Source organism: Chiloscyllium plagiosum, chromosome 1 (genome assembly GCF_004010195.1).
Source record: "Chiloscyllium plagiosum isolate BGI_BamShark_2017 chromosome 1, ASM401019v2, whole genome shotgun sequence".
In the NCBI taxonomy this organism is placed as follows: Eukaryota; Metazoa; Chordata; class Chondrichthyes; order Orectolobiformes; family Hemiscylliidae; genus Chiloscyllium; species Chiloscyllium plagiosum.
Genome location: NC_057710.1, coordinates 148,910,008 through 148,936,648, shown reverse-complemented (window position 1 = coordinate 148,936,648; position 26,641 = coordinate 148,910,008). Strand labels below are relative to the sequence as shown.

Below are 26,641 nucleotides of genomic sequence, written 5' to 3'. Positions count from 1 at the left end.
ATAGCATTATGGGTACTCCTACATTCCAAGGAATACAGCTGTTTGAGAAGGTAGCTCACTACTACCTTTTTCCAGGGCAGTTAGGAATAGCCAACAAATGCTGGCCTAGCCAGTGTTATTCACATCTCATGACACATTTTTAATAGGTTTACACAGTCCGCTAATAGTATAGTCATGTTTTGCACCATTTCTGATCTCTGAATCTTCTGTATTACTTAATACTGTTGAATGATCACTAATTGCTGGAATTTTATTTCTTAAGTCTCTTTTGTGTAGTTAAACTTTTCAAAATCTTGTTTGGTTTTATAATGCTTAAGTTATGTCTTAAAGAAAGTGAGAGTTTTTTTCTGTGGCTTGCTGTGAGAATCAATCACAGACTCCTGCTTGAATTTCTTCAGGTTATTAACTGGAGGTTTCACTGTTGGTTTAGTCCAAATTGGACTTAAGTCTCATTCTCCTTGGATATCTTTTCACTAGCAGCTTCCAGTTGTGAACTGTCTTGTGGTAGGCTGCTTCTTGAGTTTCACTTCTTGGAGATGCATAAAGTTAATGTTTTGGGTTTTTTTGGTTATGCTGTACACTTGTTTTGCATACAGTTGATTTCTTCCAATAGAGGTTAAGTCCTGAGAAATTTTTCAGCTGTGAATGTGAAAACCAAAAGTGTAGATACTAATTGATGTAAACATCAGAGTTTAGCGATGTTCCCTCATTTGGGTTAGAGTTCAGGGGAGTCCAGAAGGCTAAAGAGAGGGTTTTGCAGAATCCCTTTAAAGTTGGATGACGTAGCAGGATAATTCTTACAGACCGAATTGGTCAGCTTGTTAGGTGATTACAGGGTTCTTTTTGGGATTAGATTTTGAGGAGTCTTGGACTTGAGGTAGGTTTAACTGTTGACCTAGAGTATGCTTGTTGTCCTCTATTCTGATGTCAGAAGAAGACTCTGAGTCATGCAGCACAGAAACAGACAGTGTGGTCCAACTTGTCCGCACCAACCACACATCCCTATCGGACTTAGTCCCATTTGCTAGCATTTGGCCCATAACCCTCGAAACACTTCCCATTCATATACCCATCCAGATGCTTCTTAAATGTTGTAATTGTACCCACCTCCACCACTTACTTTGGCAGCTTGCACTATACAAGCACCACCCTCTGCATGTAAAATTTACCCTCAGGTCCTTTTGAATCTTTCCCCTCCCACCTTAAACCTATGCCCTGTAGTTTTGGACTCATCCCACCCTTGGGGGAAAAGACCTTGGCTATTCACCCTATCCATGCCCTTCATGATTTTATACTCATTTAAGGGTTCAAGATATTTAATCATGTGATTGTCCAATTAAGGAATCAGTTTCAATTCTTCATTTAGTTTCTATTCCTCTGGTTGAGATCCATTGTTCGCATAGAGATTGATAGGACTCATCCTTTCTTATTAGTTCAGGTATGAAGAGTTTTCAGAACTGTACCAATTTGTGAGTGTGGTCTGTAAGCAGCCATTTAGACGAGCAAAGTCTATTTTTAAAACTAAACCAATGAATTTTTATTTAAATAATAACTTATCTTTTTCATATGCCTCATCAACATGAAACAATGCTCTTTTGGGATATTTTAATTTGCTAAAGTAAATACTCATGTTCTGTACTACCAAACAACTACAATATTTAAGAAGGTTATTGTTTGCCGGTACCTGTACTTGTAGTAGGATATGAGTCATCCAGATTGTGAGAGGCTCGTGCTCAACCAGCTTTGTTGCTTAGCAAAAGATGTCAACAACGCTAGCTCAAACTCTGTTCTTTGTTATGATCAACAGCTTTGTTAGATTCACTCGCGAATGTAGGAGTGTTTCAAAATATCTGAAAACAAAACTGCTGTAGTAAATGTAGTAGTAATTAATAACATGGCAAGCAGTTCTGCACTGTCAGCTTCTTACCGTCCTCCAATCCAGCGTCTGAAGAAAAGTTCTGCTAAAATGGAAATTGCACACTTTCAAATGCCTTTCAAACCTCTCGATCCTAAGGAGTTTGACAAAATCAGGCAGAAAGCAAGCACTGCCTGGACTGAAGAACACGAGCATCGATTAAGAAGCATTACCACCTATTCAGCAGAACACAGAATAAAACAATTGGATGAACCAACCCAAGGCCGGATCCGACCAAACTCCCCAACTAGACTGCACAGACCCCATCCACCAGAGTAAGGCATAGTTTCAAAAAGCTTCTTATGTGTAACATGCGTTTTTAGTCAATATTCTGAATGTCTGTAAAATTATCTGTAAATAGAATATTGCATCATAAATAACAGAAAATGTCAAATTTAATATCACTTTTGGATAATACACTAGTTAAAAAATGTTATTAATTCTCAGAATGCTATGGCAGTGTTGAAATGAGTTCACCACATTTGCACTGTTGATAAAATGGGACCAAGGGATTTCAATCTTTCACTTTCTAGCATCAGAATGACCAAACGTATTGTGGACAAACATTTGTGGATATTTTTTCTAGGTCTTAAAATGGGCCAGGGGCACCCCTTTGCCTTGCCAGTGAAGCCAACATCCAGTGAATAAATAAAACTGGCTGCTATAGGACTTAAATAATGCCATGTGTAATAGTCTTGATGATGGTCTTGTGAGATTCAAAAAGACCATGAACTTTATTTCCCACAGCAGTATTTCATCAATGGAACACTTGGAGGAAAGAGAGAGGAGCAATACAAAGAAGGAGAGTAGGAGATTATTTAGGAAAACTTGAGGAAGTGGGAATGAAGGAAAGGATAGGGAATGAAAACTGCTTGGGGGAATTAAGGAAATAGCATTCAAGAGTTGGAGCGTATCAGCATTGACTGAGGAAAGTGATGAAAGATACCAACATGCTGTGTGCATGGCAGAGAGACTGGGGTAGGGGCTGAGTGAGAAGAATTGAGGGAGAAGAGTTTTATCATCATGGAGGGAGAAGAGTTTTATCATCATGGAGAAGAAAAGTTTGAGTTTTATCATCATGGAGGGAGAAGAGTTTTATCATCATGGAGAAGAAAAGTTTGAAGAGAAGAGGGTCGAAAGGAGAGAGTATATGTATTTTGAGAGGTGGGTAAATGGAGGAAATGTGCATATTATTAAGTGGGTAGCGAACAAAAGTGCAATGGGAACAGTTTTACTACAATTATCTGCTAATCCTTTAGTTTCTGAACATTTTTATTTTATCTCTTCTTAATGATCTCTTCACTAAGGCCAATAACTATTCAGTTATTCCAAATCTAGATATGTAACTGAAGTCTCTCATCCCTGGAGTCTTCTCAAATCTCTTCTAATCTAACTCTTCTTTCTATCCTTCCTATAATGCAGTACACAGAATGGACCCACCAGCCAGTTGAGGCTGATCTAGTGTTTAATGAACCATCAGCATCAATTCCTTATATTTGAATCCCTTGTCTCTATTGATAAAGGCAAGGATATCCCATACCTTATCAACTACTTTCTCAATCTGCCCTGCTACTTTCAATAACTGGCACGGAATTGCATAACTTAATGATTCTATCTCCCATTCTACCTTTACCATATAGCCGGGAGATCAACCCTGGTTAAATGAAGAGTGCAGAGAGGAGGCACCAGACAGACCTGACCGACTCCATACGGACACCTATTTCAAATCCACTGACACCCACAGCTGCCTTGACTACACCTCCTCCCACCCTTGCCCCCTATAAAAATGTGATCCCTTACTCTCAATTCCTCCACCTCTGCCACATCTGCTCTCCGTAGGAGCAGTTCCACTCCAGGACATCCCTGATGGCCTGCTATTTCAAGGACTGAAATTTCCCCTCCCATGTGATCAACAATGCCCCCCATCATATCTCCTCCACTTCCCACACCTCTGCCCTTGAACCCTACCCCCTGAACAGCAACAAGGATAGAACCCCCAGTCCTCATATTACACCCCATGATTCTCCAGATACAGCTCATCATCCTCCACCATTTTTGCCACCTATAATCAGACCCCACAACCAAACATATATTTCCCTCCCCACCCCTATCTGTATTCCACAGAGGCCATTCCCTCCATGACTCCCTAATTAGGTGCACACTCCCCACCAACCCACCCTCTGCATCCAGCACCTTCCTCTGTCTTCGCACGAGGTGCAAAGCCTACGCTCACACCTTCCACCCCTCACCACTGTCTAAGGCTCTAAAGGAACTTTTCAAATCTGGCAGAGATTTTTCTGCACATCCACCCACTTAATTTACTGCATCCGTTGTGGTATCTTCTACGTTAGGGAGATCAAGCACTAACTGGCGGAGTGGTTCAGGGAACATCTCTGGTCTGCGCATACCAAACAACCCTACCACCCTGTGGTCAACCACTTCAACTCCCCCAAGGATATGCACATCCTGACCCTCCACCAGCAAATCAAAGCCACCTGTCAACTGGAGGAAAAAGACCTCATCTTCTGCCTCGGGACCCTACGACCATATGGCATCAACTTTGACTTCACCAATTTCCATATCTCCTCATCCCCCTACCTCCTAGATCTAATCCTTCAACTAGGCAATGCCCTCTTGACCTGTCCTACCTGTCCATCTTCCTTCCCACCTAATCGCTCCATCCTCCCCGCTGACCTATCGTAATCACCTCCCACTTGCATCCACCTATTGCCATCCCAATGACCTCCCCCCTCTACATTTATCTCTCAGCTCTGTTTCCCCTCCACATTCCTGATGAAGGGCTTATGCCCAAAATGTTAACTCTTCTGCTCCTCGGATGCTGCCTGACCTGCTGTGCTTTTTCCAGCACCACACTTTTTGACTCTTAAAAACATGGTACCAACCTGAAGTTACAACGCAGCACCACTTGCAAATAGACAGTATGAAACAATCCCAAAATCAATTAATCAGATATGAGCTTTGCATTCCTGTCAGTTTCAGTCATGAATGCTGTTGGACAATTAAACAGCTAACAGGAGGAGCAGACTGCACAAGTGCACAAGTATCCCAGTTTTCAATGGTCAAACAAATCAGTGCAAAAATGAAAGACTGATGTGTTTGCATCCATCTACAGCCAGAAGTGCTGATTAGATAATCCATGTCAGCCTCCTCCAAAGGTCCACTGTGTCACAGATGCTAGACTTCAGCCTATTCAATTCTCTCCATATAATATAAAGAAACAACTGAAGACACTAGATATGGTAAAGGCTATGGGCCCTGACATCATTCTGGCAGCAGTACTGAAGACTTATGTTCCAGAATTAGCCACGCCTCTGGCGTAGCTGTTCTAGTACAATTACAACACTGGCATCTACCTGGAAATATGAAAAATTGCTTATGTGTGTCCTGAGCATGAAAAGCAGAAAGTCTCTGGATACTGTCTCGGGGTACACCAATTAGATAATTGAAATGAGAGAAAAAGTTCTTCGTTCAAAGGGTAGTAAACTTATGGAAGGCTGTGGAGATCAAGTTACTGAATATATTCAAGAAAGAGATAGAAACATTTTTAGATTTTGAAGGCATCAGAGAATATGGGGAAACAAACAGGAAGATGGTATTGAGATAGAAGATCAACCAAATTCATATTGACTGATGGTGCAGGCTCAAAGGGCTGAATAGCCTATTCCTGCTCCTAATTTCTTTGTTTCTATGTCCAAATGTAGAAGAAGAGCTAAACCTCAGAGGTGAAGTGAGAGTTACTGCCCTTAATGCCCTTGGGGTGACATGGTGGCTCAGTGGTTAGCACTGCTGCCTCACAGCACCAGAGTCCCAGGTTCGATTCCAGCCTCGGGAGACTGTGCAAACTCCACACAGACATTCTCCCAGTGTCTGTGTGATTTTCCTCCAGGTGCTCCGATTTCCTCCCACAGTCCAAAGATGTGCAGGTCAGGTGGATTGGCTACGGTAAATTGCCCATAGTGTTAGATGCATCAGTCAGAGGGAAATGGGTCTGAGTGGGTTACTCTTTGACGACTGGTTGGGCCGAAGGACCTGTTTCCACACTGTAGGTAATCTAATCTAATGTCAAGACAGCATTTGACTGCTTGTGGCATCAATGAGCCCTAGTAAAACTGGATTCAATGGTTGAAGCCATACCTGTAGCACAAAATAAATGAATACTGAAATTATTGAACGTTAATCATGTCAGTCACAGCAGGAGTAGTATCCTAGGCCAATTTATATTCAGTTGCTTCACCAAAGACCTTCCCTCGTACAACTAAGGAACAGGATTAGGTCGCTTAGGCCTTGAAGGCTGCTCTGTTATTAAGATTATGGCTGATCTGAATTTAACCTCAGCTCTACATTCCTGCATATCCCCGATAACCTTTTGTTCCCTTGGTAACCGAGAAACTATCTACCTCTGCCTTAAAAATATTTAATGATTCTGCATTCACTGTCTTTTGCTGAAGAGAATTCAAAATCTCACAACCCTTGGAGATAAAAACATTTCTTCATCTCTATCTTAAATGGGAAATCCCTTCCTTTTAAATTGAGACCTGTAGTCCTAGATCGTCCCACAAAAAAAACTCTGTATCTAAATCCACCCAGTCAAGTTTCCTCACAATCTTAATTAAGTCACTTTCAACTTTTCTAAACTCTGGAGTTTGTCTAGCTTTTCCTCGCAAGCAGTCTGTTTATTCTAGATATTAGTCTAACAAATCTTTCCCAAACTCCCTCCATCATTAGGTAAGAAGTAGGAATGTTTGCTGACTGTTCAATTTTCACCACAATACTGGACTCCTCAGCTACTGCAGCAGTCTGTGTGCTCGGACTCGGACAACATATAAGCTTGGCCAGATAAGTGGCGAGCAAAATCCCACATGCGCAAGGCAATAATCATCCCCAACAAGTATGAATTTAGCAAACTCTTGATATTTAATGGCAATACCATCACTGACTCCCCCATTCCCAACATCCTTGTGATTACCATTGAACAAAAACTGAACTGGAACAGGCATATACAGAGGAATCTCAATTATCCGAACAAGATGGGCGGGCACTATTTTGATTGGATAATTAATCATTCGGATAATCGATTTTAGCTTGAACAAGGGAAGTCATACTGATTTAATGCTGTGCTCTGCCAGAGAATTTGTTTAAATCTATAATTTTAGTGAGTCTGCCATTTAACCAAACTAATCTTTGCAGTCTGCAAATTACAGGTTAATATGAGAAGAACTAAACCATTACCATGAAACCCCAGCGCTAAACAAGGTCCTGAACAGCTTCTACAATTGCAAAGCCATTTACAACATCAGTTTCTGGGAACTCAGTCTCGTGATAGAAAGGCGGAAGCCCTGCCTCACAAATAGGTTTATGTTCGCGGCCGTTTTTTAAATAAACAGTCCAGTAAAGTGATGGGAATACTTTACCTGTACTGTAAAACACCTATGTTTGCAAAGGGCTGTGTAACGGTGCTTACCTAAAAAAAGTCCAGTTGCTCATATTTGAACTGCTTGTGTTTCTTTGTTTTTGCCAGCATTTTCACATCTTCTTCATTACAGATAATCTGAACACATCTACCTCTTTGAAGCAGGACCTTGAAAACTTCTTCAGATAATCCGATATTCGGATAATCAATGACCTTTGTAAATAGATTGACTACAAGACCAGGTCAAAGGCTGGGAATTCTGTGACTCATCCCCCTCAAAACCTGCCCGCTATTGCCAAGATGCAACCGAGGAGTATGATGGAAGAGTCTCCGATAGCACCTTCCAAACCAGAAACCCTTTTTTTTAACAGCATTGTTTGCCGATCCTTATTGCCTAGAAACACTTAAGAGTCAACCACATTGCTGTCACAAAGACTGTGCCAGTTAAAGATAGCTCACCACCACTTCTCAAAGGTAATTAGCGATGGACAATAAATGCTTGCTTAGCCAACAATGCTTGCATCCCAAGAAAATGCAAAACAAATCTAGGTCCATCTGCTGTTGCACATTTTTAGAATTGCATCCTTTATTTTATGTTTCCCTAAATTAGCTTCTACCAAAATGTTTCACTTTGAGTTAAATGTAATTTACCACATATCTGCCTGTTCTACCACTCTATGCTGTCTTGAAGTTATCATTATCTTCCTCACAGTTCACAATACTCAGTATATCCAAATCAACAACAAATTTGGAAGTTGTATCCTGTATCCGCATCAATATAGATTCAAGAGAGCAGTGGTCCTAATGCCAGAGCCTAGCGCACTCAATGTGTATCTTCCTCCAGTTTGTAAAGCCATTGTTCATAAATTCTCTGTTCAATCAATACAGTAATACAATGTAGCACTCAAGTTCAAGTTCTCTTCTAACGTTTGTCATCTGAAACCTTGAAGTATTCTGTCACCATTTGCAGTCACCATTTATCGTCATGTATTGAAAGAATATATTTTTTATTTTCCCTGTTTAGGGTATGATATCTAAACTGACATCCTGTTAAAGTATTACCCATAAGCAGAATGCTTACCACAACAGACCACATCAGGTGAATGTATGCTGTTATAATATTGGTATACAGATGCTGCAGGACTTGGTCACTGTTGTTAACGTTTTATTGTATTATCCTGAAAAATAGGTAATTAGCATTTTTGTTTCATTTTTCAGAATATTTTTAGTGACCCATCTCCATGCAATCCCAGGACACAACAATTCTTCAAAACATACATCCAATTTGCCACTAAGAGGTAAATAGGTGATATGTAAATTATTGTGAAAATAGACTGAAGGTTCTATGGATGTGGTGACTTGCAAAAGGAAAATTGTGGCAACCTTTGTGTTTACTGAAGATCTCATTACCTTACCCTAATATAGTTCATATTATTATATTGAAGATCGCTCTATACATTCAGTGCAGTGTTTAGAAAGTGGAAGTTGCCTTGCTCATTTTTGGAGTGCTAACAGAGCACCAAAACCTCTAATAGGGCTGGAAACAAATAGTGTCCACAAATTGGAAATGTGAACAAAACAATAGGTTTCCAGACTCTGGTTTTGATGTTTAAATAATGGGATTAACACCTGATTGATGCTGCTTGTTCTGTATTGCCTTGCTCTGGCCCCAGAAGTGTTCAGGTATACCAGCTGTACTGCAACTCGAAAAGGGATCCTTAAAAAGGCCACTACAGATTGCAACCAACAAAGTATCTATTTGAAATATCTTTAGCTAAATGTGGAGCCAGGTAGAATATTTTTTCCAACCAGACCAGGAGAGATATCATAGGTTCTCCTGTTTCTCCTGTTTCTAGTTTAATAAAATATTGCAGCAGAGGAGGAGGCCATCCAGCTCTTTCAAAGAAAAGTACAGTAAGTCCTCCCATACACTCCGGAACACCCGCACCAACCAACCCCATCACCCCGTGGCCAAATGCTTCAACTCTCCCTCCCACTCCACCAAGGACATGCAGGTCCTGAGCCTCCTCCATCGCCAAACTTTAACCACCCGACACCTGGAGGAAGAACGTCTCATCTTCTGCCTTGGGACCCTTCAACCAGATGGGATCAATACGGATCTCCTGAAGAAGGGCTTATGCCCGAAACGTCGATTCTCCTGTTCCCTGGATGCTGCCTGACCTGCTGCGCTTTTCCAGCAACACATTTCCAGCTCAATGCGGATCTCACCAGTTTCCTGGTTTCCCCTCCTCCTCCTCATTCCCCCCACCTTATCCCAGATCCAACCCTCCAACGCAGCACCACCCTCATGTCCATCTTCCTTCCCACCTATCCGCTCCACCCTCTTCTCCAACCTATCACCATTACCCCCACCTCCATCCACCTATCTCACTCTCAGCTACCTTCTCCCCTGCCCCACCCCGCTGCCATCTCTCTCTCCACTCCCTTGGCTGACAAGCCTCAAACTTGATGAAAGGCTTTTGCCCAAAACGTCGATTGCCCTGCTCTCGGATGCTGCCTGACTTGCTGTGCTATTCCAGCACCACAGTCTCGACCCCTAGCATACACTCTCCCATCCATTTTTTTTTGCCTACACTTTATCTGTAGGTATTTATCCAATTTCCCTTTGAACATTAATTTGAATCTGTTTTCAGCACAATATCAGGGAGGAAGTATATTCCAAATCCTAATCACTCCTTGTGTGAATATTTTTTCCTCACGCTACCTCTGATTCTTTATCAATCAACTTAAAATAAGCTAAATCTGGGTCACCTGGTTTGCGATCCTTAATCAATTAGAAACAGTTTCTGTTTATTCTATCTACCCTTTTTTTTGACTTTCATCAAATCCTCTCAGGCGTCTTAGCTATGAGGCGAAGAACCCAACTTCTCTGAGATCCCTCATTTCCAGAAATGTTCTTTTAAATCTCTTCTAAACCCTCTTCTGAATTCCGGTACCCAGATTTGGAAACAGTAAATTTGTGCTGTGTTGTGTAGGTCTCGTAAAATTTCTTCACTCATGTACTCTTCCATTACAACATAGGTTTGCAAGCCAAACCAAATTGGCCTCACTATTCACTGGATTTGTGACACAGTGAACTTAAGACATTCAATGACCTCAAAATTGCTCAATTTTTCTTAACCAGACTTTATAAATATTAAGTTTATAACTTAAACAAAAATGAACAATTTATTCTTAATTTTGCACATAATATTCCAGATGTGGTCTAACCAAAGCAATACATAGCTTGTATTCTAGCTCTCTTGAAATGAATGCTCACATTGCATTTGCCTTCCTAACTGCCAACTTAACCTTAATTTTAACCTTCGGAGAATCCTGAACCAGGATGCCCAAGTCCCCTTGTGCTTCAGATTTTCAAAGCCTTTCCCTATTTAGAAAATAGTCTATGCCTCTATTCTTCCCATCTCATACATTCTCATATTGTAGTCCACCTGCCACTTTGCCAACTCTCCTAGCCTGTCAAGTCCTCCTACAACGTCTCCGCTTCCTCAACACTACCTGCACTTCCACCTATCTTTGTGTCACCTGCAACTTAGCAACAAAGCTTTCAGTTCCTGTGTCCAGATCATTAACATATGATAATGAATAATTGTGGCCCCAGCACAGACTCCTGTATCACTACACAAGTATTGGCTGCCATCTTGAAAAAAACCCTTTTATCCCTACACTCTGCTGTTTGCCAGTCAGCCAATCTTCTATTCATGCCAGTAGCTTGCCCTTCTAAAATCTCTAAATGGACTCTAAAATCTTACCAACAACCAAGGTCAGGTCTTATAATGTCTTGTCTTTGGCCTCCCTCCCTTCTTACACAGGGGTACTACCTTAGCCGTTTTCTAGTCCTCTGGGACTCTTTCTGACTCCAATGATCCATGAAAGATCACCAATAATTACTCCACATTCTCCTCAGGTTAACAGTCAGCCCGAGCCCTAACCTGCAATCCTTCCTTCCCTTTTACCTTTGATTTTCTATTTTTCATTTTCATTTCCTAATGGTATTTTAGTTTTTAATCTGCAATATGTTTCTTCAATATGCCTTTTAATCTGAAAGCAATTTAGAATAGGTAGTCAGATTACCAGCTATTAACAACCAATGATATCACTGTTTCCTGTGATGCCACTGTTTGCTTTTTGCTGTGACCCTGATCCTTTGCTTCAGTTTATCCTATTAAAAAAGACCTTGCAAACAATAAACCAAGAAAATAAAAAGCACACCTTCCCCTCTGGACTGAATGCCCACACTGCTTCAAAACCCAGAAATATATACTCACTCCAGATGAGCTATCTCATTCCCAATCATGCTAAACTTATGGGTCATATATAATTCAGTTATAGATATTATGCAACCAAACATCTCTTTGAACATGCTTCTTATGTTACTTCTGATCATGTCTAAAAGACTTGAACTTCACATGCCTACAAACAATAAGCCCATGTACAACAGAGAATATCACAGAGACATTTCAATCAGAACATGACTCTGGGTTTAATTCACAAGTTTAAAATTGGCAAAGCCTTTCAGTAAATTATCATCAACAAATTCACTAGCTACAATCTATTCATTCTACCCACACAATTGGCTTTAACAAAAAAAATCCGTCCACAGTTCACCAATTGAGCCAATCTGTTTAGATACAAGGCCGTCCATTTCATTTAATTTTCTAGACCAAGGATATTTTTTAAAAGCGCTATTAGGAAATATTCAATATTGTGTGTTAAACTCTGCATTCACAAATTTAGAAGAAGTCAGAGTTTCTTTTTAAATGACTGTTATTCCTTTGACAGACAAGTGGAAAAAATCTCCCAGTCAAACATTTGGATGCTACAAACCTAAAACGCCTTCACAGTCAACCATGAATTCTGACGAAATCAGAAAGGTATTTTAAAAGTTTAATTTAATGATTGATATTGTTTAGGCTGTCAAATAAGTTTGCGTAAACAGTGGAAGCAGTTATACACAATAATAGAAAGTGCTCAAATTTTTGATGGTAAAATACTTTGTGCTGAGTATATAGTCATTGTTAGCATTATCCTATTAAATAAATGCACATATATATGGCTTTACAATAAATAATACTGGTACAATTTTTGTTCAAAAAACAGGCAAGAACAACTACACTCAACTTTATATCACTTATCAGCAAACCTCCCACTGCATTATTCACTGACTCCGGGCAATCTTTCTCTGAAATAGGGTGTTTATGCCATTGAAGTTATGTGACCCTTTTTTTGAATAAAGTTCTGGGATCTATAAGTTTTTATTTCATATTGAAAGCTGATAATATGCATCAAGATATATGAGCAACTGCTAGAGACATGAAGCAGCGCAGAAAGTGCTGGAAATATGCAGCAAGTCATTTGGCATCTGTGGAGACAGCAAACAAATTGAAGTATTACATATAACTCTTTCTCCGAATTGAGAAGTAATAAACTCAGTACAGTTAAATAGGAAGAAAACATACAGTTATTCAAGAGAAAACAGCTGACATTTTATCTGGACTCTCTACAAATGTTCATTGGCCGACTTAATGTTTGATATTATTTATTCTTATTTTTATTCCGGGATGTCAGAGCCAATTTCCAGAAAGCTAGAAATTCGAGTACCTTATAATAACAAATTATTAATTATATTTCATTTTCACTGTTATTTTTCTAGTAGTTATTTGGTTTGCCATCAGCCCCACCACCAAAAATATATTTCCTTCCCCACCTCTATCCGCATTCTGTAGAGACTGTTCCCTCTGTGTGTCCCTCGTTAGGTTTACACTCGCCACCAACCAACCCTATCTACTCGGCACCTTCCCTGCCTTCACACGAAGTGCAGAACCTATCCCAACACCACCCGCCCCTCACCTCCATCCAAGGACCCAAAGGGTCATTCCACATCCAGCAGAGGTTTACTTGCATATCCTCGAACCTCATTTACTGCATCCATTGCTCTCGATGTGGTCTCCTCTACATTGAAGAGACTGAATGCAAACTCGCGGAACGGTCCGTATCCAACCTCACCTCCTGTAGCCATCCATTTTAACTCTCTTTGCCACCGCCCCCACCACCCCAGCCCATGACATGTCCACTCTGTGTCTCCTCCAATGCCTGAATAAGGCCACCCACAAACAGGAGGAACACCTCATCTTCTGCCTTGGGAGCCTACAACCACATGGCCACGGCCTCAACATTGAATTCACCAGTTTGTAAATCTCCTCCCCCACCCCATCCCAGATTCAACTCAACCAATTAAGAGACAAATGAGTAAAATGTTTACTAAATGTGACTGAATCATGTGAAGTATTTAAATAAATCATTTATAGTATTGCAAAAGCTCCTCATTAAGTTCACTGAGCATAGCGTGTGAGGAGCTGCACTGTACAGCTAGGAAAGTCTGATAAAATAGCTGGTGTTTGATGAAAGCAAAGCAGTAATGTAGTGGCAATGTCACTGGGCTAGTAATCCAGAACTAATATTCTGGGGCATGGGTTAGCATCCCACCATGGCAGATGGTGAAATTTGAATTCAGTAAAAATCTGGATGGAAACAGAGGGTCCTCATGGCAACCATGTAGCCACCGTCAATTAATGGGACAGCCGATCTAGTTCACTAATGTCCTTTAGGAAAGGAAATCTGTTATTCTCATCTGGCTTGCCTTACATTTGACTCTAGACCCACTGTAATGTGGTTGCCTCTTAACTACCCTCTGAAATGTCTCTACCATGCCACTTAGGTGAAGGGGCAATTAGCAATGGGCAATAAGTGCTGACCTGGCCAGCAACATCCATATCCCATGAATGAATGTGGCAAACACACTGCATCTGCAGCAAGTAAGCAACCACATCTCAAAGTTTTAGTGAAGTCCACAGATGCACCCATCAGTCAGGAGGTCCACCACAGTAAATCAAGGATCCACACCAGTCCATAGACTTGGCTATAGTCGGACATCTGGTCAGCGTGTTCATGGTCAGGGGTCTGTGTCTCTACAGTCCACAGAGTGGGTCAGAGTCCGTCTATTTGCTTGGTAATGGCAAGTCTGAGGGGATTGGTCTAATGGGCTGCATGGTGGCTCAGTGGTTAGCACTGCTGCCTCACAGCACAACGGACCTGGGGTCAATTCCAGCCTCGGGCGACTGTGCAAACTCTGCACAGACATTCTCCCCGTGTCTGTGTGGGTTTCCTCCAGGTGCTCCAGTTTCCTCCCACAATCCAAAGATGTGCAGGTTAGGTGAATTGACCATGCTAAAATGCCCATAGTCTTCAGGGATGTGTAGGTTAGATGAATTACTTGGAGGTAAATGTAGAGTAATAGGGTGGGGGAATAGGTCTGGGTGGGTTACTCTTCAGAAGGTCAGTGTGGACTCGTTGGGCTGAAGGGCCTGTTTCCACACTGTAGGGATACTGTAATTCTATGATCCATTTACATATCAAGTGTGAAGCCTGTCAGGTTAGTAGGTTGGGCTACTAGGAAGGGGCTCACTGGCATATTCAGTTTGAGGCTGGAAATCACTGTTTATTCTGATTTCTGACTTTGGCAATTTCCTCACCATAGATACCTGTGTTCTTTACTGTTAGGGACTGAAAGCTGTCTGGTTTATAGTTCTCAGGCCTTTTCCATTGCGCACGTATTTTAAGGAACATTTTATGTATACACTGGGCAATCTTCTGTCCAATTTCCTTGAGCATGACATACCATACTAACGTGTTTTTATCCTTAATTTTTCCTTATTAGCTTGCAAAACATTTTCATCCTCTTCAGTGCAAAGAAATTTAGATTTTCTACCATTTCTCATCACCACCGAGTCTATTTTGCTGATCTTTTAATGGCTCTTTGCCAACTTTAATTTTCCTTAAGTTATTTTACATAATTTTACACATTTAACATAATTTTACACTCTTTGTTAAATTGTTTTTGAATTGTCTTTGCCTCCTAATAATTCTTTTTAATCAACTTCTTTTCAAAGATTTGGGTATTCCCTTTATCCTTCCATTTGACATATAAATATTTCTTATATTTTTTTCTTAACGTTAAGCTTTCCCTTCAGCTGTTCTTATTTAAGGTGCTCTGAATGTACCCCTCCAAACCACTCATCATCCTGACTTGGAAATATATTGCTATTCCTTCATTGTCACTGGTTCAAAATCCTTGAATTCGCTCTTAAGGGCATTGTGAGTCTGCCGACAGCACGTGGACTGCTGGAGTTCAAGAAGGCAGCTCACCACCACATTCACAAGGGCAACATGGGCTGGGAAATAAATGCTGGCCAGCTGGTGATGCCCACATCCAATGAGTGAATTTTTTAAAAATTTGCATTTCGGAGCTATATATATGTTCTCAGATACACATATTGGAGTTATTCAATAAGCTTGCTTATATCTCAGTTCAGCACAACTTTTTTATTCCTATCAGAAATAAATAAACATGAATGATGTAATCTGCTCTAGTCACTTCAGGCAATATTCAATGATTCAAATGCAGCCTGGGCAGCAGAGAGTTGGATGAAGCTTGCCAGTGAAAAAGGTAAACAACTAGTGAACTAATAACTACTGTCTGCTGTTTTGGAAAATCCTTCATGACATTTCCACGTTGAAAGGTTGACAGAAGTTATGACAGTATGAATTATCTTGGTTCTTTAGATCGCCAGGCCGTGAAAAAGATGATAGGCTACATCCGCAGTTTTTCAGGGAAGATAGCAAGGAAAGATACTACAGGACAAAGTTATATCAGTCAAGTAAGTACCTGGCATAGCAGACTGAGAGAAATTTATATTTACCAGAAAAGTTACACAATTTCTTTATGTAGGTAAGCAATTTCTTCAACTTCTGGTGCTTTTATTGGGTTGTGACAAATAATATTATTACTGTAATGTGAAAAGTAGTGGTGGATTGTGACGAAGAAGCTCTGGAAGTATAATTCCACAATTAATTCTTTGACATTTGACCCTTCAAATATTAGCAAGTAATGCTGAACATGTTCACTATTTGTGTACTGTTTAATAGAGGCTTTACAATTTAAAGTTTCTGCTGAAAAAGTTTATCACGATCTGTTAAGTGTTTGCATGCTTTACATGTATTTGAAATTCTTTTGCTTGTTGTTTTTCAAAGAGATGAGTTTCAAAGCAAATGGCACCGTGGAATTCAGCACAGATCAGCACAAAACACACCACCTGATATGATGCTGCCTTACTGTTCACTATTTACAACACTTTAACTATTCCTTGAATGTGTCTTGTCAAATATCTTTGATCTAAGATGTTTTTCATCCAATGTTTGATCCAACTGCATGAACAAAATCCAAAGATTAAAAAGGAAGGCCAAGTTGTTTTTGAATGTGCTCAGTTTCTGTCAGTGTATATAGTGACAAGTGATCATAAATGCAGTTGTTGGTCAAGAGATTGTGATTGCTTTGTTGAAGAAAACAACTGTCAGATGCAAGGTAGTCATGATTGTGAAGGGAAGGATCTGAAGGGAAGATGACCATTGATACTCTCCAGGTAATGGCATACACAAAAGGATTAAAAGAAAGAACATAGGAGTTAGGAGAAGAAGTATGCTGTTAAGCCCTTGAAGCTTGTACTGCCATTCAATATGATAGGCAACCTGTTTGTGTTCTAAACCTCACATTTCCATCTATCTCGAATAACCTTTGAGTTCCTTGCCTGACGAGAAACTATCTACTTCAACTTAACAAAAATTCAATGATCCCATCCCTACATCCTTCTGAAGTACAGAGATTCAATGTCACAAATTGGAGATGGTCATTGCCTGGCATTTGTGCAGTATGAATGTTACTTGGCCACTTGCCAGCCCAAGCCTGGATATTGTCCAGATCATGTTGCATTCTAACATGGTGTATCTTTTAGATGGTATTTTCTACTTAATACTAAAAAGGACTGTGATGTCTAACTTTTAACTCCAGTTTTTCATTTTTCTTCTTTAAACCAAGAGGGACTGTAATATTTAAATTTTATCTTTGTTTCTTTATTTTTTTTCCTTTGTATCGAAGATTTGTATCTAGGTGCCTTTGCAACTAAGATGGCACCAGAAATGGCAACTTGTACACTTTTTACTCTGCTCATGTACTTCTGTACTTGACTACACGTGACAGTAAAATCTAATTCGAATACTGCTGCCACCTTGCCTCAGTGGTGGAGAGTAGAAATGCTTAAGGTGGTAAATGGAATACTAATCAAGTGAGCTGTCTTGGACCCTGTCGGAGCTACTTGAGTGTTCTGAGAGCTGCACCTATCCATGTAAATGGTGATTATTCTGTATGCAAACACAACAAAATATATCAGGCGTAGCAATACTTAGGGATATTCATGGCATAAGATAGCATATGTGTTCTGAATCTTGCATCTCCCAATACTCAAAAAAATCTGCCAAATATGAAAAATAGCCTTCCTTTAACTTAGTAATTATATACTGGATTGGCCCACCATTCACTAGATTGATTCCGGAGGTGAGCGGTCTGACTTAGGAAGAGAGATTGAGCAGTTTGGACCTATACTCTCTGGAGTTTAGAATAGTGAGAGGAAATCTAATTGAGCTACATAAGACACTAAAGGGATTGAGAAAAATAGATGTAGAGAGGATAGGAAAACCTGCAAGAGTCATAGTTTTAGGATAAGGGGTAGCAATTTAAAATAAAGATATGGGGAAATTACGTCTTCCGAAGGATCGTGAAACTATGGAATTCATTACCTCAGAATGCAGTGGATGCCAGGTGATTGAGTGAATTGAGGGAGGAGATAGACAGAGTTTTAATTAGTAATGGGTTGAAGGGTTATGGGCAGCAGGTAGGAACGTGGGGTTGAGGCCAAGATAAGGTCAGCCATGATTATATCAAATGGCAAAACATTTCGAGGGGCTGAATTGCCTGTTATTGCTCCTAGTTCTTATGTTTTCCTTGAAAGAATCACACTGTTAAAATACCAGACAATAGTAACAGGGCTGTAATATGTTAAGCTAAAAATCGCTAATCAGCCTTGGCTACATTCCCTCCAGCAAATTACAGAGCATTAATGCAAGAGTACTGGGAGCAAGTCATCATGAGCAGGCACATCCGATGGACAGGAAATTAAAGATTTTTAGAAAATACACAGAGTGATTGGATTTTGAAGTCAAATATGGACCTGTTGAGAAGATGCAAGTTACAGGACCCAGATGTTCCTGGAATGACTGGAGAGTACCTATATTGTGGATGAAATTATTCAAGTAGAAGCAATGATTGCAATGGCCAGTCCACAACAATTCATCCTTCTGCTTTTAGAATATTACAGCATCCATTTAATTTATTATTAAAAGAATCAGGTTTGTGCTTTTAACAAAATGAACTGCAGCATTCTGACAGCTCCTAATGTCTAGGGCATGAAAGTGGTCACCACAAGATAGATATCACAGCACACAAACTCCAGCTAATGATCAAGCACATTCAACTAAATAGAAGATTGTTGCAGCCATTAGCCAGATGATAGTCATCCGGAAAAAAATGTTCCCATTCTTCTAAAACTTAACATCATTCCTTGAGTGTCAGTAGGTCAAGATCCTGGAGTTCCCTCTCATGGCATTGTGGGTCTACCTACAGCACATGGACTGCAACAGTTCAAGATGTCAGCTCGCTATCACCTTATCAAGGGCAACTATGGATGGGCAATAAATGATGGCTAGCCTGCAACAGCCACATCCCACGCATGAATAAAAATAATCTATTTCCATGAAAATCTTCCTTCTTGGAGACCTGTAACCAATTTTCACATGGAGACACAAAGAAAATATAGAGATAAAAATCCCATTAAATGTTAGAAATCTCAAATCTGAACCAACTTGGCCATTAATTAACTCATTTCTTGTTATAACAAATGCACTTTGGCAGGCAGCTGGCACTTGGAGGATATTATAATATAGTTGTGTGGCTCAGATTTAATCATCGGTTTAAAGTGAGGCGTGGGTTATTGAATCAGCAGATAAATATGTTTCCCATTTATGTAAATATACATAAATATGAGATCCAGCTTACCCTGCTTCCCTCCATCTTGAACCATATAATTGGTCACTGACTCAAGCCAAGATCGCCCAGTTACCTCTAACCATTCTAATTTCTCCGCCCTCTGCACTCCATCATAGTGTCTCTATGTCATTGCATACCCTTTACCCATACCCAATGGCTCCTGATATCCCCAGTATGTCCCTACACCAACTCCCAATGGTTCCTGATACATTCCAACCTTTCTAATTTCTCCACCCTCTGCACTCGATGATGGAAGTGTCTGATCACTTTGAAACATTTCACCATTCTTCCAATCTCACTTAGTGCCCCATCCAACCCTGTGATCTCTCTAGCCCACTCTCGATATTCTGACCAACCCCCCCACCCCCACTTCCCTGCACCTATCACCTCTGGTGCCGACCTTTGTAATATGCTCATCAAGTCCCCTGAACTTTTGCCAAGTCAGTCTCTGATTCAACTCCCAGGATTGGTTCTTACCTTTCAAATAGCAGGCGGGACTGAATCCCAGGATTCCCAACGTCATTCCTGATGTCACCAATTTTCAGCAGCACAGCAGAAAAGAACAGGCATTTCCAGATCTGACTGCCTTCAATGCAGGGTATTTATTTCCTATCTCTCTAAACTATCAAAAAATCAGGCTAGCTTCCTGAGGACTCACTGTTTACAGCTTCTCAGAGAACTTGTGAACCATAGTTTGGATGAGGGAAACTTTGAAATGTAAGTTCAAACAGTTCTACCCATGTTTCCATGCCAACCATCCAAAACCAGTGGCCACTCAGATCCACCATAGCAATCCATTACCCTTAATCCAGTCACAATGGCCCATCATGCCTCCATTCATATGAGCATACAAACAAAGAGCAGGAAGAGACCATTCAGCCCTTAAAACCTGATCCTCCATTCAATACAATCACAGCTGATCTGATTGCAATCTCATATTGACATTCTCACTTATCTCTGATAACCTTTCATCTACTTGCTCAACAAGAACCTGTCTACCTCTTCCTCAAAGTATTCAAGGACCCTGATTTTGTCATCTTCTCAGGAAGAAAGTTTCAAAGACTCTACCTCTGAGAGAAAATTAATTTGCTTCATTTCTGTTTAAATGGGTGATCCTCTGATTTGTAAACAGTAGCCCTTAGTTCTAGTTTTCTCTGTCTTCATCTATCTTGTTTAGACCCCTCAGAACCTTTATATATTTCCGTCAGGTCACCTCTTGTTCTTCTAAATGCCAGGGATATAAGCCTAGCTTGTCCAACCTTCCTCACAAGACAACTGTCCCATTCCAAACATTAGTTTGGTTAACATTCTCTGAACTGCTTCCTATAATTTTACATCCCTCCTTAAATAAAGTAATCAATACTATTTACAGTACTCTAGATACAGAGCCACCAGTGCCCTGTCTAACTGAAACATAACCTCCCCTTGTATTCAGCTCTCCTCACAATAAATGGTCACATTCTCAGCATTTCTAATTACTTGTCATTCCTTTTATACTAACCTTTTGTGTTTTATGCACAAGGACACCCAGATCCCTCTGCATCTGAGTTCTACAATCTCTAGCTATTTAGACAATAATATTAACCATGATAGTGTCTCTATGTCATTGCATACTCCTTTACCCACACCCAATGGCTCCTCATACCCCCAATATGTCCCTTCACCAACTCCCAGTGGTTTCTGATACATTCCATGTCAGTCTATGCCTTTTTATCCAGCCATGAATGCAAAATGAGACTCAACTGGGAGCCCAGACTTCTATTAGCCTGTTAAATCAGGTAGACTCAAGGGAAAATCTTGCTTGTGAGTTTTTGCTCTTAAATCTGTTTTGTCAATGACTTGATTTTTATTTAGATAAGATACAGAGCTGTAGTTTCTGCCATTGATACTTTAAAGTTCTGGTTGCTTGACACTTTTATAGGTTACAGCAATGGCAGTTTGCTATGATGGCACAATCTTTCTGATACATGCCATTGTTACTGCTAGGTTTATTATTATCTTGGCAAAGTGTATACAGAGTGAATGGACATTCCAACCTCTCTTTCACACTTTATCTTCACTGCTGTGATTGACTGTGAAGATTTATTCAGCCAGCAGTCAGTCAGTCTCTTAGATTTATTGGCTGTAGTCAGGAAATGCGCTCAAAATGTATTAGCAGGTCCTGCCTTTGAAGTCAGCAGTTTTGTTGGAAACCCAATTGTGAAATGAAATACACCTCCAACCAAACACTCAACAGCTACTCACTTCCAAGCAAATGTTATGGCTAGTCACAAACCCTGCTTTGATACACAGAGGAACCTTGAATATCCAGTGTATTGGGACTATTCAGAAATCTTGATGCAGCTGACTCCTAGGGAATTGCCCCAGAAACTGAAAATTCTGATTGGAACCTTCCAAAAAAAAAATCCCTTAAAATTGGAGAATTTGGCTCAGCTCAGACAAAATATTAATTAGGCTGTGTTAGAGGATTATAAACCTAATCTAACTCCTGATTAAATATTAAACTGAACACCCCCTGTCAGACTGGACCTGACATGCTCAGCAAACCTCTTCCACACTGCCTGGGCCTAACAGCAGCAACCCCTCCCAATACACCTCCAACCTGAAAATTAGACTCTAGTCCATAGGCTTTAGGTAGGCCCACAATGCTATTAGGGAGGGAGCTCCAGGAATTTGACCCAGCAACGGTGAAGGAGCAACAATATATTTTCCAAGTTGGGATAGTGAGTGACTTGGAGGGGAACCTACAGCTAGTGTTTTTCCCATGTATTTGCTGCCCTTGTCTTTCTAGATGGAAATAGTCATGGGTTTGGAAGGTGCTATCTAAAAGAGCCTTGGTGAATTTTTGCAGTGCATCTTGTGGATAGTCCACCCTGCTGCTCCTGAGCACTGGTGGTGAGGGGTCTGAATGTTTGCGAATGTGGTGCCAATTAAGAGGGCTGCTTTGTTCTGGATGTTGTCCAGCTTCTTGAGTGTTGTTGGAGCCGCAGTCATCCAGGCACGTGGGGAATATAACATCACACTCCTGTCATGCACCTTGTAGATGGTGGACAGACTTTGGGAAGTCAGGAGACGGGTTACTCTCAGCAAGACTCCGGCCTTTGTCCTGCTTTTGATGCCTCAGTACATTTATGACAGTTCAGTCTTTGGCCAATGGTAACCCCCAGGATGTTCAAAGTTAAAAATCACACAACACCAGGTTATAGTCCAACAGCTTTAATTGGAAGCACACTAGCTTTCGGAGCGACGCTCCTTCATCAGGTGATAAGGAGCGTTGCTCTGAAAGCTAGTGTGCTTCCAATTAAACCTGTTCGGCTAAAACCTGGTGTTGTGTGATTTTTAACTGTACACCCCAGTCCAACACCGGTATCCCCAGGATGTTGGTAGGGGTGGATTAAGTGATGATGGTGCCATAGAATGTCAAGGCACAAAAGTTAGATTCTCTTTTTTTGGAGATGATCATTGCCTGGCACTTGTATGGTACAAATGTTACTTGCCGCTTGTCAGTCCAAGCTTGGATCTTGTTTGCTGGATTTGAACATGGACTGTTTCAGTATCTGAGAACTTGTGAATGATGCTGAACATTGTGTAGTTATCAGTGAACATCCCCACTCCTGATCTTATGACGGCGAGAAGGTCATTGATGAAAAAGTTTCACCTAGGATACTACCCTGAGGAACTCCTGCAGAGATGTCCTGGACTGTAGATAACTGACCTCCAATGATCACAACCATCTTTCTGTGTGCCAAGTATGACTCCAACCAGCACAGGGTTTGTCCCCTGATACCCATTGATTCCAGTTTTGCCAAGGGTCCTTTTTGCTAAATGTAATCAAATGTACCCTTGATGTAAAGAGCTGTAACTGTCACTGCACCTCTGGAATTCAGCTTTTTTGTCTGTGTTTGAACTGAGGCAGTAATGAAGTCAAGAGCTGAATGCTCCAAGCAGAACTCAAACTGGGTATCACTGAGCTGGTGCTGCTAAATAGCACTGTTGATAACATCTGCCATCACTTTACTGATGATCAAGAGTAGACTGATGGGATGGTACTTGGCTGAGTTGGATTTGTCGTTTTTGTGTACAGGAGCTGCTTGCTCAAATTTCCACACGATTGGGTGTACGCCAGTCTTGTACTGGAACAACTTGGCTGGGGTTGCAGCAAGTTCTGGAGCAAATGTTTTCAGTGCTATTGCCGAATGTTGTCAGGGCCAATAATCTTTGCAGTATCCAGTGCTTCCATCCATTTTTTTAATATCATGTGGAGTGAATTGAATTGGCTGAAGACTGGTACCTGTGATACTGGGGACCACTGGAGGAGCTGAGATGGATTATCCACTCGACACTTCTGGCTGAAAGTATTTGTGAATCTTATCTGTTGCACTGATGTAGTGTGCCCCTCTGTTAGTAAGGATGGGGATGTTTGTGAAGCCTCCTCTTTTAGTGAGTTGTTTAATTGTCCACTGCTGTTCATGACTGGAAGTGGCAAGACTGCAGATCTGTTGGCTCTGGAATAGCTTAGCTCTATTACTTACAGCTTAAGCTGTTTAACATACAAGTAAGTCATGTTTTGTCGCTTCACAGGTTAACACCTCATTTTTAGGTGTACCTGGTGCTGCTCCTGGCATGCCCTCCAGCACTCTCCATTAAATTAGGATTGAGCCTCTAGCTTGATGTAGAACGTAGGAGAAAGTGAGGACTGCAGATGCTGGAGATCAGAGCTGAAAATGTGTTGCTGGAAAAGCACAGCAGGTCAGGCAGCATCCAAGGACCAGGAGAATTGACGTTTCAGGCATAAGCTCTTCTTCGGGCTTATGCCCAAAACGTCGATTCTCCTGCTCCTTGGATGCTGCCTGACCTGCTGTGCTTTTCCAGCAACACATTGATGTAGAACGTAGAACAGTACAGCACAATACAGGCCCTTCGGCCTGCGATGTTGTGCCCATCTGTCTTAATCTAAGATCAACTTAACCTACACACGCCCTCAATTTACTACCATCCATGTGCTTGTCCAGCAGTTGCTTAAATGTCCCTAATGTCTCTGACTCTACTAAAGCCGCTGGTAGTGCATTCCATGCACCCACCATTCTTTGCATAAAGAACCTACCTCTGACATCTCCCCAATACCTTCCTTCAATCACCTTAAACTTATGACCCCTCGTGACAGCCATTATTGCTCTAGGGGAAAGTGTCTGGCTATCTACCCTATCTATGCCTCTCGTAAACTTCTATCAAGTCACCTCTCTTCCTTCTCTCCAGTGTGAAAAGCTCTAGCTCACTCAACCTCTCTTCTTAAGGCAAGCCCTCCAATTCAGGCAGCATCCTAGTAAATCTCCTCTGCACCCCCTCTAAAGCATCTATATCCTTCCTGTAATGAGGTGATCAGAACTGAAAACAATAATCCAAGTGTGGTCTAATGGGCTTTTGTAGAGCTGCAGCCAAAACCTCGCGGCTCTTAAACGCAATCCCTCTGTTAATGAAAGCCAAAACACCATACGCCTTCTTAACAACCCTATCAACTCAGGTGGCAACTTTGAGGGATCCATTACATGGACTCCAAGATCCCGCTGTTCCTCCACACTGCCAAGAATCCTGCCTTTAACCCTGTATTCAGCATTCAAGTTCAAACTTCCAAAATGAATCACTTCACATTTATCCAGGTTGAACACCATCTGCCTCTTCTCAGCCCAGCTCTGCATCCCGTCAATGTCTTGTTGTAGCCTGCACAGCCCTCGACACTGTCTACAACACTACCGACATTTGTGTCATCGGCAAACTTACTAACCCATCCTTCAACTTCCTCATCCAAGTTATTTATAAAAACTAAAAAGAGCAGAAGTCCAAGAACAGATCCCCACGGGACACCACTGGTCACTTACCTCCAGGCGGAATACTTTCTACCCGCTACCACTTGCTGTTTTCTTTTGGCTAGCCAATTCTATATCCAGGAAGCCAATTTTCCCTGTATCCAATACCTCCTAACTTTCTGAATGAGTGGGGAACCTTATAAAATGCCTTACTGAAATCTATATACACCACATCTATTGTTCGACCTTTGTCAACTTGTCTCGTCACATCCTCAAAGAACTCAGTAAGGCTTGTGAGGCATGACCTGTCCCTCACAAAGCCATGCTTACTATCTTTAATCAACTATGTTTTTCCAAATAGTCATTCATCCTATTTCTCAGAATCCTTTCTACTACCTTGCTTACTATAGATGTGAGACTGACTGGTTTGTAATTCCCGGGAATTTCCCTATTCCCTTTCTTGAATAGGTGAACAACATTTGCCTCCTTCCAATCATCCTGTACTACTCCCGTGGAGAGTGAGGATACAAAGATCATCGACAGAGGAGCAGGATTCTAATTCCTCGCTTCCTGTAGTAACCTTGGATATATCAGGTCCGGCCCTTGCGACTTATCTATCTTGATGCTTCCCAGAATTTCCAACTCATCCACTTTCCCAACCCATCAATCTGTTCAAGCCCTTTAGCCTGGTCCACAGTGTTCTCACTATCAACAAAGTCCCTGTCTCGAGTGAATACTGAAGCAAATTACTCATTTAGGGCCTCCCCTACCTCTTCAGATTCCAGGCACAAGTTCTCTCCACTATCTCTGATCGGCCCTACCCTCTCTCTGATCATTCTCTCAATCCTCACCTAAGTGTAGAATGTCTTTGGGTTTTCCCTAATCCTTCCTGCCAAGGCTTTTTCATGCCCCCTCCTAGCTCTCCTCAGTCCATTTTTGAGTTCTTCCCTAGCTACCCTGTAATCCTCTAAAGCTCTGTCAGATCCTTGCTTCCTCAACCTTAAGTAAGCTTCCTTCTTCCTCTTGACAAGAAGCTTCTCTCCTCTTGTCATCCTTCACCTTACCTGGCTCAGTGGGACAAAGTTATCCAACATTCGCAACAATTGCTCCTTAAACAGCCTGGAGAAAGTGCGGACTGCAGATGCTGGAGACCAGAGCTTAAAAATGTGTTGCTGGAAAAGCGCAGCAGGTCAGGCAGATCAAAGGAGAAGAAGAATCGATGTTTGCAACATGTTTGAGGTGAGGGATGCCATGGACGTCCCTGCTGATTACACTTGCAGGAAGTGCACCCATCTCCAGCTCCTCCAAGACCGTGTTAGGGAACTGGAGCTGGAGTTGGATGAACTTTGGATCATTCGGGAGGCAGAGGGGGTCATAGATCGGAGCTTTAGGGAAGTAGTAACTCCAAAGATGTCAGATAGATGGGTGACAGTGAGGGGGACTGGGAGGAAGCAGCCAGTGCAGGGACACCCTGC

At 41.3% G+C, this 26,641-nt stretch overlaps 1 protein-coding gene across 7 annotated transcripts in view; it reads left to right on the top strand.

The window, feature by feature from the left end:
- The first annotated feature begins 1,788 nt into the window (after positions 1–1,788).
- LOC122554303 overlaps positions 1,789–26,641 on the top strand; it is an 80,311-nt gene continuing 55,458 nt past the window's right edge. For 5 of the 7 annotated variants that reach the window (XR_006312963.1, XR_006312962.1, XM_043699129.1 and 2 more), the window contains exons 1-5: positions 1,789–2,190; positions 8,565–8,644; positions 12,150–12,241; positions 15,798–15,873; positions 15,990–16,084. Coding sequence is in view for 4 of the 7 variants with exons in the window: in XM_043699129.1 (XP_043555064.1) it covers positions 1,895–2,190; positions 8,565–8,644; positions 12,150–12,241; positions 15,798–15,873; positions 15,990–16,084 (639 nt within the window). In the remaining 3 variants the exon portion in view is untranslated. Of the gene's footprint in view, positions 2,191–8,341; positions 8,446–8,564; positions 8,645–12,149; positions 12,242–15,797; positions 15,874–15,989; positions 16,085–16,457; positions 16,544–26,641 lie in introns of those variants that run through there. The other 2 variants (XM_043699149.1, XR_006312965.1) reach the window with 2 other exon arrangements.